At 40.0% G+C, this 16,909-nt stretch overlaps 1 protein-coding gene across 3 annotated transcripts in view; it reads right to left on the minus strand.

Annotated features, from left to right (window-relative positions):
- ldlrap1b (low density lipoprotein receptor adaptor protein 1b) overlaps positions 1-16,909 on the minus strand; it is a 79,523-nt gene that overhangs the window by 32,561 nt on the left and 30,053 nt on the right. For all 3 annotated transcript variants that reach the window (XR_015752146.1, XR_006315675.2, XM_043717644.2), the window contains exons 4-7: positions 9,728-9,842; positions 8,135-8,207; positions 1,784-1,876; positions 489-610 (exon numbers count right to left, since the gene is read on the minus strand). Coding sequence is in view for 1 of the 3 variants with exons in the window: in XM_043717644.2 (XP_043573579.1) it covers positions 489-610; positions 1,784-1,876; positions 8,135-8,207; positions 9,728-9,842 (403 nt within the window). In the remaining 2 variants the exon portion in view is untranslated. The remainder of the gene's footprint in view (positions 1-488; positions 611-1,783; positions 1,877-8,134; positions 8,208-9,727; positions 9,843-16,909) is intronic.

Below are 16,909 nucleotides of genomic sequence, written 5' to 3' on the forward strand. Positions count from 1 at the left end.
GTGATAATGGTAACATAGTGTAAGGAACAAGAAGGGGAAAACTTTCTGGAATTAAGTGTCTAATGCTGACCATGAATGCTGATTATCAATTGTCAGGAAAAACCCATTTGATTCTGTAGTGTCCTTTCGGAAAGGTAACTGCCATCTTTACCTGGTCTGACTTAAAATGTGATTCCAGAGCCACAGCAATGTAGTTGACACTTAATTGCTCTGTGGGATGGGCAATAAATGCTGGCCTAGCCAGTGATGCCATTATCCCATGAATGAATAAAAGAAAAATATCTTGTTGGGAGGAGGTATGCATCCATTGGTAGCTGTAATCTGGACCAACTGTATGCAACAGCTCAGAGTGCTTGACCAGTTGTTACAGGAGTTAGTATTTAATTAAAGGAATTTGTATTTAAAGCAAAATCTTACCAATCCATTCCTAAAATCAATAGGCACATTAAATGTGATCAAGCATTTCCTCAAATGGTATTTACACTTACCCACATAATGTTGTTGTTTACTGAACAGTTTGTGTCTCCAGTAGAAAGATCATGTCTGTTGTTTGTTGATAATGAAGATATTGCTCCTTCAGTTAAATCCAACAAATTTGCTGTTGCAACCTCTGTAGAGAATTTTATAATTAACACAGACTTAACATTGCACAATCTGACAGAGTCTCGCTAAAACAAAATTAAACATGAGAATGAAGAGAAAGAGAAAAAGTGAGGACTGCAGATGCTGGAGATCAGAGCTTAAAAATGTGTTGCTGGAAAAGTGCAGCAGGTCAGGCAGCATCAAAGGAGCAGGAACATCGACGTGAAGGGCTTATGCCCGAAACGTCGATTCTCCTGTTCCTTTGATGCTGCCTGACCTGCTGCGCTTTTCCAGCAACACATTAAGCTCTGAAGAGAAAGAGATTCAATATAGAATCACCTCTCCAACAAAAAGTAATGGGAAAAAATCCTGTATAAAGCGAGATATACTCAAAAAAAGAATCAGCAACAGTACTGCACACTTTGTACCTCAGGATTGACTTAAATTTAGTTCATGTTAAACATGAAGGATTCTCATCTCCCTCAGGCAGCTCAGGCCACAAGCCTTGGTGCTACTGCTTTAATGAATATTAATAGGTTTATCAATGCCATGCAATATGGCTTCAAGAGGGAATATCTTCAGCAACCAGCACCTAAAATTGATGTCTACTCCTGTTTAATTCAGCAACAACTATCAAAAATCAGGTCCACTGTTCACAATAGATGATTATTTCCTCTGTAAACATATTCATTAATGTTCATTTTTATAGCAAAGTGAGGAATGCTGTAAAGACAATTTTTTCTGAATCCTTTTTTTTAATCTTTTATCAGCAGACAGAAGGTTTAGCAGACTTCCCTAAATATGTTTACTGCATTGTAGAGTGCTACAGAAAAAACTGTGAATTTAGAATACTATTAGATTTCACTTAAAAACAGCAAAGCTTTAAAAAAACATAACATTTCCCACCCTTTGGGTGTCTTTCAAGTACTAAATCATGGCTATCCAATGAAGCCGACATAAATAGGATATGCACGAGTAAAAACGGGAAAGCTTTGTTGCCGGCGTGCAATATAGATAATTTAAACTGCAGATTGTAGAGCACAAATTTGGAGTCAATATAATTATGCCCCATCTCCAAGCCCCACCAGTAGCCAGAAAGACTTGATGCTAACTGTGGTTTCATAACCTTGGCCCTGTACTATTCATGGACAAAACCAACATTCTTTCTCCAATTCAACTCAAGAGGGCAGAGTTGTCTCACCTGCTTTGTGCTGATGATTGGCAGAGGCTTCTGATTGCAATTTACCAGTGGTACCACTGTTTGAGGGTCTAACTGTGGCCCTTTTCCCTTTCTCTGTAAAAGATAATACAAGTGTAAACATTGCTCACTGATAAAACGTATCGATTTAAAAGAGCTACTGAATATTTAATGTCGAAGCGCCACTATATATTTTACTCCAAGCAACCTGATAACATTAATAAAAATGGCCAGCTTAGAAAACAAATTCTCCTGAGGCCCAAAAAAAAAGTGAAATTTTAATTCAGTTGAGAAATAAAGAGAAAGAGAGAGCAGGAGCGTGAATAAAAAGACAGAATTCAGAACTCAGGCAATCCAGCCCACATAAACCATCAATCTAATAGAGGACATGGTTAACCTTCCAGTCAGAGGAGGGAGAGCCTAAATACTCCACGCTAACTCCATCAAAACAAAATATTAAATCAAATGTTTAAATGTTGACAGTGATTAAATGAGATTTTACTGAAGAGGGTAAAAGAAATCCACCAGCATTATTTGTGCTACCTAGCACGATTAAAGGATTTCAGAGTAGAAGGTATATCAATCTTGGAGAATGTCCAGTTGGCTGGACAGCTAATTTGCAGCACAGAGTGAGGCCAGCAGCATGGGGTTAATTCCCACACCACTGTCGTTACCTTGAAGGACTCTCCTTCTCAACATTTGCCCTCAACTGAGGCATGGTGACTCTCAGGTTAAACCACCACCAAATTACATCTCTGTCATAAAGAGAGCAACCCTACGGCCTTTTAAGACCATGGCGGCTTTATCTTGATATCATTCATGATACAACCTAAGCCTTTTTGTCAATAATCTTTAGCACATTTGAATAAGTTGTACTTGTTTAAAAGAATTTACTACAAAAACGCATTATTCTTGATTGACTGAAAAAAAACTAGCTGACATGTTTAGAATACCAAAAATCAGATTGGGTTGGGATATTTGATCGGCATGGACGAGTTGACCGAAGGGTCTGTTTCCGTGCTGTACACTTAAAACAAATGTAGTTGGTCATATCACTGATTGGATTTAAAATTTAGTCTGACCAATGGAGGAGTGGAACTGCAAAGTAATTAGTGTACCCCTCCAACTTTAGTAAAAACAACAAGCAAAACCTTATCCTGGCTTTTACCTCATAGTTAAATATAATAGATTGAAAAGTAACTGACTTAAATACACCCTCTGAAAGGCCAGAAGGAATTGAAAGGAAAATCACAATTAGGAAGTTTAAAATTTAGATCCTAACATGAAATGAGCAGGTTCTTCATTTGGTAGCATTGTAAATTGAATTTAAAAAAAAGTCAGATTTAAAACTTGCATTAAAACTTTTAGCAGATACCTTAACACTTTAATGAAGGAAGGTTCTATTTTTGGTGTTTCAGTCTTTTAGCAAAAATGTTAAAACGCAGTCCCATCTCCTGGTCAGATGAACACAGCTACTCAAAAGGTAGGGAATTCTCCCTCAACCACAACAAAGAGTTAACTGCTCATGCATATTCATTTAGTATTTGTGGAATCTTGATTTACTTTAATGTACTATAAGAGAAGTTTTCTCTTTGTTATTCTTCCTGAGCGTAAAAGTTTTGTATACATGATGCAGAGTGGATGTCACTTGCATTGGTACCAGAAATAATTCTATTAAAATTAACTATTTGCAAGACAAAATGCAAAACAAAAACACACAGGTATTAGTAGTAAGCTAATGTGCAATAGGACAGTCTTAAGGGTGCAATTCAAATTGAGTGAGATATTAAATATATTGCCTTTGAAGGAAGACTTTGTACCGTTGCTGCTGCACAAACTGCAGAGCAAACGATGACAAGTAATTTCCTCCCATTCAAACTGCCGCACTTTCTCTTTTGTGCCTCCTGTTAATTACAACATGTGACTGAATAGATGAGCTGAAACCACGGTTACCAACAGTTGCTGCTGCATTTCCCTTTTGCAAAATAGCTCATACTACGTGGCAAGTAATAATGAGAAGGGAGGGGTGCAACAAACCCACCAGTCATGTCACACCCATTTTGCCAGTTTGCAAGTTAACTTTCAGGTTAAAATTATCTTAAACACAATCCTATTTAAAGGATTAACTGAAGTCAGCAAATTGAATGACTTAAGAGTGCAGAGATCACTTTACCCATTCCTAACACAAATGATATAAACCAAAAAAAATGACGAATCATACAAAATTTGCTGTTTAAACAGAAGTCTTTCGATCAAATCAGCATTGGCAACAATGATACAGAAAGAAAAATTGTCCAAGCACTGCATATATTTAAAATAAGGAGACATAAATCTTGCTGATTCCTAAAGTACCTTCACTAAGAATAACTAATTGGAGCAAGGAATTTGCCTTAACCATTGCATTTATTTCAGATCCATTGCATTTAATCCATAAAATGAGTTGCAATAAACTCTTACACTGAGAACGCAGCCCTCCAAGTATAAAGTAGCATTAATATGTGAAAAACATACATTTCCTATTTAAGAGAGAGACTATCAGAGACTTCCTGAAAATGCTACAAAGCTCTCTTCAGAATTTAAAGTTGCAAAAGCAAACTTACTGCTGATTCATTTTATTTTGATAAAATAAGACAGAATGAACAGCAATAAATTAAAAAAAAGATAGTAATTTTTGCAGAGAAATTAGATGATTCATCGCCCTAGAGGCCAAAAGATGCCCAGGACCAGCAGGGGTAGATCAGTAATCAAACTTTAAAAAACACAAGCCAAGAGTCTTTGCTGTGAATATTTGTGTCGACCCAATGGGTTTTCTTGTATCGTGCATCCATGCACCAGAGCCACAGTATAAAGGGTCAGTGATGCACAAATGTCTTATGGATCCTCATTCCAACACAGCCCTAACCACATTAAATCAGAAGGCAGGGTTTTTAACAGCGTAAAAATTATTTATTTCAGAACACACTTTCACAATTTCAGCCCTCCGCTAAAGAGATGAACAGGTGCAGGAAGAGTCCCACAGTAGGTTATTATTCATGTACGTGTGATCTGTTTCACTTTAGAATATCGATCAGAATAATGGGATCTCCTGCCTGTCGTGGAACACACTACTAGCAGAGTTCAGCAATTTTGTTTTATTTTATGACTTCTGTCAGACCCCTCACTGATTTTATTATTTCTATCCCTCATCAACTCTGGTTTGAAACTAGGAACTGTGAACGAAACGGGACTTTTGGGCTTGTGTTAAAAGGAAAACTGACCAAACAAGCACTTGTTTATTCAGCAAGTCAGGACAAAAAGTTAACTGCAGGTTGGTTCCTGATCAAAAAGATTCTATTTAAAAGGTTTAAAGCATAGACCAATTAGATTACTTTGTTGCTTAATTTTGTGCTAAGGTTATTATATTGTTAGTAAATTGCTAAGTCTTTTGCTTAAGCTGCAAACCAGTGTTTGAGACTTCATTGTTTGCAAAGACTGGGATTGGTTTTTCAACCAGTCCAGTTAAGAACCATTGGGGTCAATTTTGGAGATTGTTGAAGGTCTTAATTTTACTGTGTTGTGAATACAGAAAAAGAAAGGTTCATTTGATTCAGCTATGTGCCTTTGGGTCATAACACTTCCTTGTATGACCAGTGGAGTGCCACAAGGATCAGTTCTTGGTCCACTACTTTTCATCATTTATATAAATGACTTGGACGTGAGCATAAGAGGTATAGTTAGTAAGTTTGTAGATGAGGAGAAAGTGAGGTCTGCAGATGCTGGAGATCAGAGCTGAAAATGTGTTGCTGGAAAAGCGCAGCAGATCAGGCAGCATCCGGGGAACAGGAGAATCGACGTTTTGGGCATAAGCCCTTCTTCAGGAATGGCTTCATAAGCCATTCCTGAAGAAGGGCTTATGCCCGAAACGTCGATTCTCCTGTTCCCTGGATGCTGCCTGACGTGCTGCGCTTTTCCAGCAACACATTTTCAGCTCAGGTTTGTAGATGACACAAAAATTGGAGGTGTAGTGGACAGCGAAGCAGGTTCCCTCAGATTATAACAGGATCATGATCAGATGGGCCAATGGGCTGAGGAGTTCCAGATGGAGTTTAATTTAAATAAATGCGAGGTGCTGCATTTTGGGAAAGCAAATCTTAGCAGGACTTATACACTTAATGGTAAGGTCCTAGGGAGTGTTGCTGAACAAAGAGATCTTGGGAGTGCAGGTTCTTAGCTCCTTGAAAGTAGGATCACACGTAAATAGGTTAGTGAAGGCGGCGTTTAGTATGCTTTCCCTTATTGGTCAGAGTATTGAGTACAGGAGTTGGGGACGTCATGTTGCGGATGTACAGGACATGGGTTAGACCACTTTTGGAATATTGCGTGCAGTTCTGGTCTCCTTCCTATCGGAAGGATGTGGTGAAACTTGAAAGGGTTCAGAAAAGATTTACGAGGATGTTGCCTGGGTTGGAGGATTTGAGGTATAGGTAGCGGCTGCATAGGCTGGGGCTGAGGGGTGACCTTACTGAGGTCTATAAAATCATGAGGGGCACAGATAGGATAAATAGACAAAGCCTTTTCCCTGGGGTGGGGAAAGTCCAGAACTCGAGGGCATCTGTTTCAGGTGAGAAGGGAAAAGATATAAAAGAGCCCTAAGGGGCAACGTTTTCATGCAGAGGGTGGTAGGTGTATGGAATGAGCTGCCAGAGGAAGTGGTGGAGGCTAGTACAATTGCAACAGGATGGGTGTACGAATAGGAAGTGTTTGGAGGGATATGGGCCGGGTGCTAGCAGGTGGGACTAGATTGGTTTGGGATATCTGATCGGCATGGATGGGTTGGACCGAAGGGTTTGTTTCTGTGCTGTGTATCTCTATGACTTTATATCCCTCCCTATCATTGTAATCTCAAAATTTAGGAGGTGTGTTTCTTTAATTATTGCCTCAAGAACATTCTCCAAAAAAAACTAGAATGTCTCTATTGACAATAGTGCATTTATACGATGCATTGTTTAAACTTGTGCTTCTACATTTAACTGGTTTCACCTTTCATCTTGGTTGGCAGATGAACAGGATAGGGCATGTGGTTTTGAACAGGGGAGTAGAGACCCATGCACGTCACCTCCCCCTCCTGTATCAACTCCCTTACTGTGCCCAGCCCCTGCATCTTCACTCCCTCACATCCCTCCTCCTGCATCTTCACTCCCTCACCTTCCCCCTTGTTCTCTGTCCCTCTCTTTCCCCCTTTCTGTATCCTCAATCCCCCTTCTGAACTCCATATCAATATCATGCTTCTTCTCTGGGCATGCTCAGTGCCTTTGCATATCACATGATGACAGAATAGGATTGGAACTGTGAACATACACATTTTGACAACATTAGCACATGCACAACTACAGGTGTCAGCAGACACTCCCTCATAACTATTCCACCACTGGCGGCTGTACTATCAGCTGCCAAGGTCCCAGGTTCTAGAATTCATCTCTCTCCACTTCTAACTCAGAAGCTGCTAATATCTACCACTTTGACCAAACATTTGCTCCACAGATCCTTATCTTCTTACATGGCTCATTGTCACACTTTATTTTATGATGTGCCTGTTACTTGCCTGGGGAGACTTCATTACATCATATGTATGTGGCCTTTAAATTGTGCGTATAAGAAAGGAAAGCAAAGACGACTAGCCCACTATTCAATGCACATTCACAGAATCTCTAGTGTGGAAGCAGATCATCTGGCCCATCAGGACAATGACTCTCTGAAGAGCATCCCATCTGAGCCCTATATCCCTGCATTTCCCATCCCACCCAGAACCACTCCCCCACCCTACCCCTACAACCCTGCATTTCCAATGACTAATCCACCCAGCCTACACATCCTTGGACACTCTGGGCAATTTCCCATGGCCAATCCACCTGACCTGCACACATCTTTGGAGTGTGCAGACATGGGAAGAATGTGCAAACTTCACTCAGACAGTCCTCCAAGGTGGAATCAAACCCAAATCCCTGGCTCTGAAGCAGCAGTGCTAACCACTGAGCCACCGTGCCACCTACCCGTGTTTTTTTACCATAGCTAACATCACCTATCACAGATGCTGCACTAATATTGCAAACATGGTGCTGATTAACATAAAAGCAGTAACACCACAGAATTGAATATATCATAGCATTATCCATGAAAGAAGTTGAGTTCCTCTATAATGCTCAACATGATGAAAATGTGAACTCAAAAGTGAACCTCTTTGAAAGTCAAAAGTTCAGTTTAGGCAGCTTAAAAAAAATTGCCACAACTCTGCAGAGGTTTATCGTAAAAGAAAACATACTCAGTTTAAAAGTGATAACCCAGTCACAGTAATAAAGTAGCAATTCAGAAACTCACCTTCTTTGGCAGCCTGCCAGAATTCAAAAGCTACTTTGAAAGCCTGAGCCACTGTTAATGTCACTGCTTGAGCCTAGGAGGACAGCGCAAAGATTAAGATGCATTTCGGGTTAAATAGCATTTCTAACCAAGTTAGGGTTAAATATATGGAGAACTCCGCTCCATACCTTCAGGCTCTTGATATGGAGTACAGCTACTCTGCAGGTTTAGTATCATGGCTTTAGCCAAATAACATTAATAACTTTATTAATTATATTGAACATTGTTTGTTTTGGGCCTGCCAAAACATAGCAGAGTTGGCATCATAGCAAGAGAATATATTGGTCCTTAGCTAAATGTGAAATCTGTTAACACTTAATTAATAATACAATGAGACACAAAAACCACAAAGTAGTTTTGGTTTATAAAAACGTGCCACATTTACATTTTAAGGAACTACAGACTATAGAAAACAAAAGTGAAAGTACTGTGAGCTTACTAAAAATAGGAGCAAAATATTTTAAGTATATACACCTTGGAAAAAAAAAGACTTGCATTCACACCAAACTTTTCACAACCTCCAGATGTCTCAAATAACTACAGTGTCAATTAACTACTTATTGAAGTGCAGTCTCTGTTCTATGGTTAGAAAACCCAGCAGTCAATACATGTACTGCAAACAGCAGTGTGATGTTACCCAATGGATAAATATCAGCTAGGATAGCAGGGCTAACTGCCCTGTTCATCTTCAGGATCCCCTTTTACATCCACCCAAAAGTCAAATGGGATCTCTAACCAGCTTCCAAAGGACAGTATCTCAAACAGTGTGGGGACTCCCTCAGTACAGCATGAGAATCAAGGCTGACACACAGTGCTAAGTCTTAAAGATCAACATGACCCAGAACATTTTACTCATTGTTACTAACTTGACCACGGCCTTGAATGTAGATAAACATCCAGAAGTTCAGCTGAGAATGTATGTTCATAACCTCACCATTTGCAGTGGTCCTTACTTTCCCAATTTGGAATCCAAATTGAGCCAACAATTGGATGGCTCAATCCAAAGCACATAACTAAGAGTGCAATATAAACCACACACTCACTCCATCAATGAATGATTTCAAAAAAAATGATTTCCATTGGTGGGCCCCATCAGAGGGAGTTCTAAAATCTGGTCTGATCATTGAAGGGTCCCTTTGATGATAATTTTGTAATCTCATAACAGGTATTTACACTGCTCACATGCTGTTTCACAAAATAGGTTTTTATTATTTTTATAGTTCAAAACTTTTTCTCAGCATCATTAATCTTAGCACTTTGGAATCTGAACTAGTTGGTTAAGGTTTGAATGCAACAGGCAGTACAAGGTTAGAAAGTAAGATCTGGATTTAGATTAGATTCCCTACAGTGTGGAAACAGGCCCTCCGGCCCAACAGGTCCACACCAACCCTCCGAAGAGTAACCCACCCAAACCCCTTTTCCCTCTGACTAATGCACCTAATTGATAATTTAAGCATGGCCAATTCACCTAACCTGCACATCTTTGGACTGTGGGAAGAAAGCGGAGCACCTGGAGGAAACCCACGCAGACATGGGGAGAATGTACAAACTCACCAATTTTTTCTTTGTACACAGGAAAGCATGGCATTCCAAAGTCTCATTTAGCTGGCTCTGAGCAATGTAGGCAAAAACTTTATCATGTACTTTGTCTGCCGTACAATAAGATATCCTGGTAAAGAACAAAGGCATTGTTTAATAAAAAATTAAAGAGTCAAATTTAACACAAAAAATACCCACCAGAAATAATGACCAGTGGCAAAGGCCTGCTTCCATTGTAATTGTATTTAGTCTAGCTTATATAAACAAATACAAATAAAATGACCCTCAGCTCTGCAGTAATTAAGCAACTAAACCTTCAATCAAAACTAAATGAAGCTTATGTGAACTCATCCACCTACCTCTACAACAAAAATCTACTCCACTAACGCAAACCAAGAGTGAGGCCCTGGAAAACTGGAAGGTAGCGGAAGTTGTGCCATTATTCAAGATGGACTGCAAAAGAAAAACCTGGGAATAGAGTTGGGCTGAGAAGTGGCGGATGAAGTTCAACCTGGAATAATGCATAGTGATTCATTTTGGAAGGTCAAATCTGAATGCTGAATACAGGGTTAAAGACAGGATTCTTAGCAATGTGGAGGAACAACAGGATCTTGGGGTCCATGTACATAGATCCCTCAAAGTTGCCATCCTAGTTAAAAAGTTTTTTTGGAAGGCATGTGATGGTTTGGCTTTGATTAACAGGGGGATTGCATTTAAAAGTCACAAGGTTTTGCTGCAACTCTATAAAATCCTGGTTAGACCCCACTTGGAACATTGTGTTCAGTTCTGGTTGCCTCATTATTGGAAGGATATGGATGCTTTAGAGAGGGTGTAGAGGAGATTTACCAGGATGCTGCCTAGATTGGTGGGCTTGTCTTATGAAGAGAGGTTGAGTAAGCTCAGGCTTTTCACAATGGAGAGAAGGAAGAAAGAGGGAAAGAAGGAAGAATTGATAAAGGTGTACAAAGTAAGGAGAGGCATAGAGTAGATAGCCAGAAGCTTTTCCCCAGGGCAGAAATAGCTGTCACGAGGGGTCATAATTTTAAGATGATTGGAGCAAGGAATAGGGGAGATGTCAGAGGTAGGTTCTTTACACAGGGAGTGGTGGGTGCGTGGAATGCCAGTGGTGATAGTAAATTCAGAGACAGGGACATTTAAGCAACTGCTGGAAAAGCACATGGACAGCAATAAATTGAGGGCTGTATAGGTTAGATTGATCTTAGATTAAGATGAATGTTCAGCACAATGTTGTGAGCCGAATGGCTTGTACTGTGCTGTACCTTCCATGTTCAAACCAATTCTTCAGGAGCTTGCACACACCAAGTCACCATAAATAACAATGGTAATAATGACCAGGTAAATCCAGTGATGTCAGTTCAGAGATAAATATTGTCAAGAGTACTTGCAAGAACTCGCCTGCTCTTCTTCAAAATAGTGTCATTACATCCCAAGAGAGCAGACTGATCCTCAACTTAACATCTCAGCTGAAATAGAGTGCCTCTGGTAGTACAGCTCATCTGCATGACTGGGGTGTTAGAACAGATTTATGCTGAACAGATTTGTGCTGAAGACTTCAGTGAAACTTGAACCCACAGCTTCTGACTCAGAATAGAGAGAGTGAGACGAACTAAGCAACAACTAGAGGAGTGTAAACATTTGCATTCTGAACTAGCAAAGTGCTACCAGAGAACACTGGGTATAGGACTGGAAGAAATTCCTTCTGAAAAGATAACTTGTCTAATAAAACTTCAGGTTTCTTCCCAATGCAAGAGCAAAAAGAATGTAAATGCAGAAACTATTTTAGGAGAAATAACAAATTTAATGACAGTTTGCTTATTTCCATTTTCCTTCATTTGTGGAAAGCAGAACTGTGAAGAAAGGTAAATTTCAGTGACCACTATATATTATATCATATATAATTAAAAGTACTGACATAAGTCCAAACAGGCTGCAATAATATGGAAAAATAGAAAAAAAAGGGCTTTTCAGCCTTTAAAAAGATGAATTCTTAATATTAAGATAACTAACAACATGAAAAGTGTATGTCTACAAAGTATATTTAAAAAGTTAAAAGCTTAGGTAGTATAAAGAGACAGGTCCAAGTCTGTAATGGTAAGATTAAGATTCAGAACCATTATGGTTACGATTCCAGCTGATGTTAATACTAGACAAGTCAAATCCCAGGCTGAAATTTGGCTTGATTTTAAAACAAACAAAATAGAATTTAACAAAGTGGCCATTCACTGAAACATGTAATGCTGCAATTATATACAAATGAACACATTAAAATAGAATAAACCAAGCTGTTTACATAAAGCATAATTTGAAGTCCCAAAACACTGCAAAAATATAATCTCATCATCTATTCTAACACAACACAACACAACACCCAAACACGAGAGAGAGAGAGAAAAAGAGAGAGAGAAAAAGAGAGAGAGAGAGAGAGAGAGAAAGAGAGAAGAAGAATCCTCTTCTCTATTACATCTTTAGGTTAACTGTATTTTTCAATTCCTAATCTTGAGAGTTTGCAAGCCTCTTACTTGGTTATTCACACAATGGAACTGAACTTAGACTTTGACAGCTTTGAATAATCCTTTGAGGGTTCTAACCAAAACATTTCTGGTCTGGAACATTCAAAACTAAAATAATTAAATAGAGACTATTTCCTGGCTGTTCTAAATTACCTCCTTTTATCAGTGGAACCACACTTTTACAACTCCAAAACAGGTCTTCTACATACTGAAAACAAAACAAAGCTTTCTAAACTATGGGTTTTTCTCCTAAATCAAAAAAAAAATCTGATTCTATTTGAAAATAAGCTAAAGCTCTTCGATGTTTACCCTGTGCAAAATTCTCCCAGTATTAATAAATTCCTATTAATAATCCAAGGATTCACTCTCATGCTGGTCTCAAAAAAAATCATGATTACCAAAATATTGACAAACCAATCATGAAACCCCCTCATACACAGACAAAAGCCCTGGTGCCACTTCAACATCCAACTTCTAAAAGCAATGATATTTGTATCATCCACCTTTACATCATAAATTGGGCAGTTCTGGTTAACACAGATTAATGTACAGAACAAACATGCATACAGTGGCATTCAGTTATTTCAGAGCCTTGGTCATGAACGGGAGAGATTTAGAGGGATATGGACCAAATGCAGGCTAGTGGGACTAGTTTACTTTGGGAAATTTGGTCAGCATAGAGTCATAGAGACGTACAGCACAGAAACAGACCCTTCGGTCCAACTCATCCATGCCGAGCAGATATCCTAACCTAATCTAGTCCCATTTGCCAGCACTCGGCCCATATCTCTCTAAACCCTTCCTATTCATCAACCCATCCAGATGCCTTTTAAATGCTATAATTGTACCAGCCTCCACCATTTCCTCTGGCAGCTCATTCCATACACACACCACGCTCTGCATGAAAAAGTTGCTCCTTAGGTTGCTTTTATAATCTTTCCCCTCTCACCCTAAACTATGCCCTCTAGTTCTGGAAATAGTACCCCCACTCCAGGGAAAAGACTTTGTCTATTTATCCAATCCATGCCCCTCATGATTTTATAAGCCTCTATAAGGTCACCCCTCAGCCTCTGATGCTCCAGGAAAAACAGCCTCACCCTGTTCAGCCCCTCCCTACAGCTCAAATCCTCCAACCCTGGCAACATGGTCGAGTTGGACTGAAGGGTCTGTTTCTGTGCTGTATGACTCTATAACCAACAAAAGGAGAGTGTAGGGAGAAAACCCAAAGATGCTAGTTCTCTCTAAAATGGATGAATTAAATTCCAACATTATTATAAAAGAATATTGAAAAGCAAAAAGGAGAAGCAACACTCACTGACAGTCTCTCAGAAGCAGAATACCAGTGTAAAAACATGGCTTATGACAGTAGAGCTAAGATTTTGAAATAACATGCGGTTTGAGGAGAGCATTGCAGATATAAACCCACATCCTGTCACTCCTTGGCATAATAGGGTGTAGTTTTTAACTAAACAATAAAAGTGTGTGTGTGTGGCACATGAACTTTATTCAATGTTTTAACTCAGTGTTACAGCCTTGTACAGAATTTAGAGCCATGATGTCAGAAGCAAGATGGAACGGTCCAACGCGTCTATGCTGACCACGTTTCCCAACCTAAACTAGTCCCACCAGCCTGCATTTGGTCCCTATCCCTCTAAACCTTTGTTCATTGCCAAGGCTCTAACTGAATGTGTCTACCTTTGCCACTGTATTCATGTTTGTTCTGTACATTAATCTGCATTAACCAGAACGTCCTGATTATGATGATGTAAAGGTGGTTGATACAAATATCATTGCTTTTAGAGGTTGGGTATTGAAGTGGCACCTGGGCTTATAGTCTGTGTATGAGGGGGATTTAATGATAGATTGACAAACCGATCTCTCCTTAAAAAATTAGTTATATTCCGATAGCTGTTTGGTAACATGTGACTGGAGTACTGTTAAACATAAAAGTTACATTTTGTACAGTCTCCAGGGCAGCATTTCTACCAAAAGTCCACTCACCAACCAATCAGCACACTCTTCATAGGTGATCGTGATGGACCCCTTACATTTGTAATTCATGTTAATGCCCTTATGAGTGAATGATGAAAAGCTTTGACAAAATGTGTAGTTTTCAAGCAACACTCAAAATATACTTTTATTTTATCAAAGTGTGTGTGCAGGTTTCACCCCAGTACATGAAGACCCATTCTGTTAAGTTGCCAGCGTGCAGAAGCTGTTCTCCAGATAACAAGAGGTTTTGCAACAAGTTTTCCACAAAGCAACAAGTCACGTTTGCAATGAAAACGATAACTCTGCAGCCACAATATGAGAGTGGAAGTGGCATTAAGAAAATAAGACGTCAAATTGAGGCTTTGATACTATTATTGAAGAAGTTTGGGATAATGTAAGCAGGGATAAAATGGAGACAGGTTGTATCCATAGGCCAGGCTCAGCAATATTCAGGTTTAACAGCTCTCCTGCATTATTTTGATCGAAACTCCGTTTTCTCCATCTTCATACCATCCATAAAATATAGAGGAAAGCAAATCAGGCAGTACATTACAGAGTCCGATAAAAACTCAGTAATGCTGAAATTCCAGAGCTTGCAGCATACACCAGGAAACCCTTACTAGGTTAGTACAAAACACAAACAGGTTGCAAGATCATTAGAAGTTCCTTTTTTGTATTTGCTTACTTTTTGCAGCACATTCCTAAAATGTTTGAGAAATGGTTGGTTCAGTGTATAAGTTGATCTCCCACTGTTTAGCCAAAAGTCCAAATGTTTTTTGTGATTAGATTCCCAACAGTATGGAAACAGGCCATTCGGCTCAACAAGTCCACACTGACCGTCCAAAGAGCAACCCACCCAGACCCATCCCCCTACCCTATATTTACCCCTGAGACCCGGGTTCAATTCCCGACTCAGGCGACTGACTGTGTGGAGTTTGCATATTCTCCCCGTGTCTGCGTGGGTTTCCTCCGGGTGCTCCGGTTTCCTCCCACAGTCAAAGATGTGCGGGTCAGGTGAATTGGCCATGCTCAATTGCCCGTAGTGTTAGGTTAAAGGGGTAAATGTAGGGGTATGGGTGGGTTGCGCTTCGGCGGGTCGGTGTGGACTTGTTGGGCCGAAGGGCCTGTTTCCACACTAAGTAATCTAATCTAATCTAATCCACCTAACACTATGGGCAATTTAGCATGGCCAATTCACCTGACTTGCACATCTTTGGATTGTGGGAGGAAACCCACGCAGACACTGGGAGAATGTGCAAACTCCACACAGACAGTTGCCAAGGCTGGAATCTAACCCAGATCCCCGATGCTGTAGCACTAACCACTGAGCCACCGTGGCATTTATCACCTGCTTGCCCCTAATAGGCTCTACGTGGCTGGACTAGACGCAAGAAGCCCAATCAAGTAATGGGTCTGGGCCATGGGTTCAAAATCCACCATGGAAACTGGAATTGAAGCAGAGCACTTAGAAAATTTCATGGCAATTAGGCAGAGTCAGTGTGGCTTTAAGCAATTTATTATAGTTCTTTGAGAAAGTAACATTCTTTTGACAGGGCAATCCAGAAAGCATTTGACAAGTTTGCCACATCAAGGTTATTGGAGAAAATTAAAGCTGCTGGTGTACAAAGTAACATATTGACATGGATCGAGAATGGGCCAGAAAACAAGAAACAGCAGGTAAAAACAAGTTTCAGCAGTGGATGCTGACAATCTGAAACAAAAACACACAAATTGCTGGAGAAATTCAGCAGGCCTGGCAGCATCTGTGAAGAGATAAACAGAGTCAATGTTTCAAGTTGAATATGACACTTCTTCAGAACTAGAAAGGGGTTAGAGAATCATGGTTTTTATAATATGACAGTGGCATAAATGGGGCAAGGGGAACAGATGTGCAGGCTCAATGCAAAGGTGTTACTAAAGGGGTGAAGGAGAACTGGAGGAGGAAAACAGGTGTAAATTGAGGTGCAGCAGGGAGAAAATGGGTCCTCTCAGCTGAGAACAAAATCAAAACAAGACGAGCCATGTGTGGCAGAAGAATAATGTAAGAAAAATGAAAACAGAGGACAAACATCATGAAGTCAGGCTCAGAATTCAAAATGGAGACCTGGAGACTGTAACGTGCCAAAGTGAAAAATGAGGTAGTGTTTCTTGTACTTCATTGGAACATTATGGCAGGTCCAGGACAGAAACAGCATGACAGCAGGGAGGCTTATTGGAATGGCAAGGTAATTTCTACAGAGTGGAGGTGTTCCTCGACATAGTCACACAGCCTCTACTGGTCTTTCCAATGTAAAGGAGACAACATTGTGAGCAGCAAATACAATAGACCACATTGAATAAAGTACAAATAAGTCCCAGGTTCTATTCCAGCCTCAGGTGACTGTCTGTGTGGAGTTTGCACATCTCCCAGTGCGTGCGTGGGTTTCCTCCGAGCGCTCCGGTTTCCTCCCACAGTCCGAAGATGTGCAGGTCAGGTGAATTGGCCATGCTAAATTGCCCATAGTGTTAGGTGCATTAGTCAGAAGGAAATGGGTCTGGGTGGGTTACTCTTTGGAGGGTCGGCAGGGGAATCTAATCTAATCTAAAATGCTGTTTCACCTTGATGGTGCTCTTGGGGCCTTAGACATTGAGCAATCAGGAGGTGAATGGTCAAATGTTATGGAAAGGTGTCATG

Source organism: Chiloscyllium plagiosum, unplaced genomic scaffold (assembly GCF_037043375.1).
Source record: "Chiloscyllium plagiosum isolate Xiang-an unplaced genomic scaffold, Cpla_swu_hap1 HiC_scaffold_30, whole genome shotgun sequence".
Lineage (NCBI taxonomy): Eukaryota > Metazoa > Chordata > Chondrichthyes > Orectolobiformes > Hemiscylliidae > Chiloscyllium > Chiloscyllium plagiosum.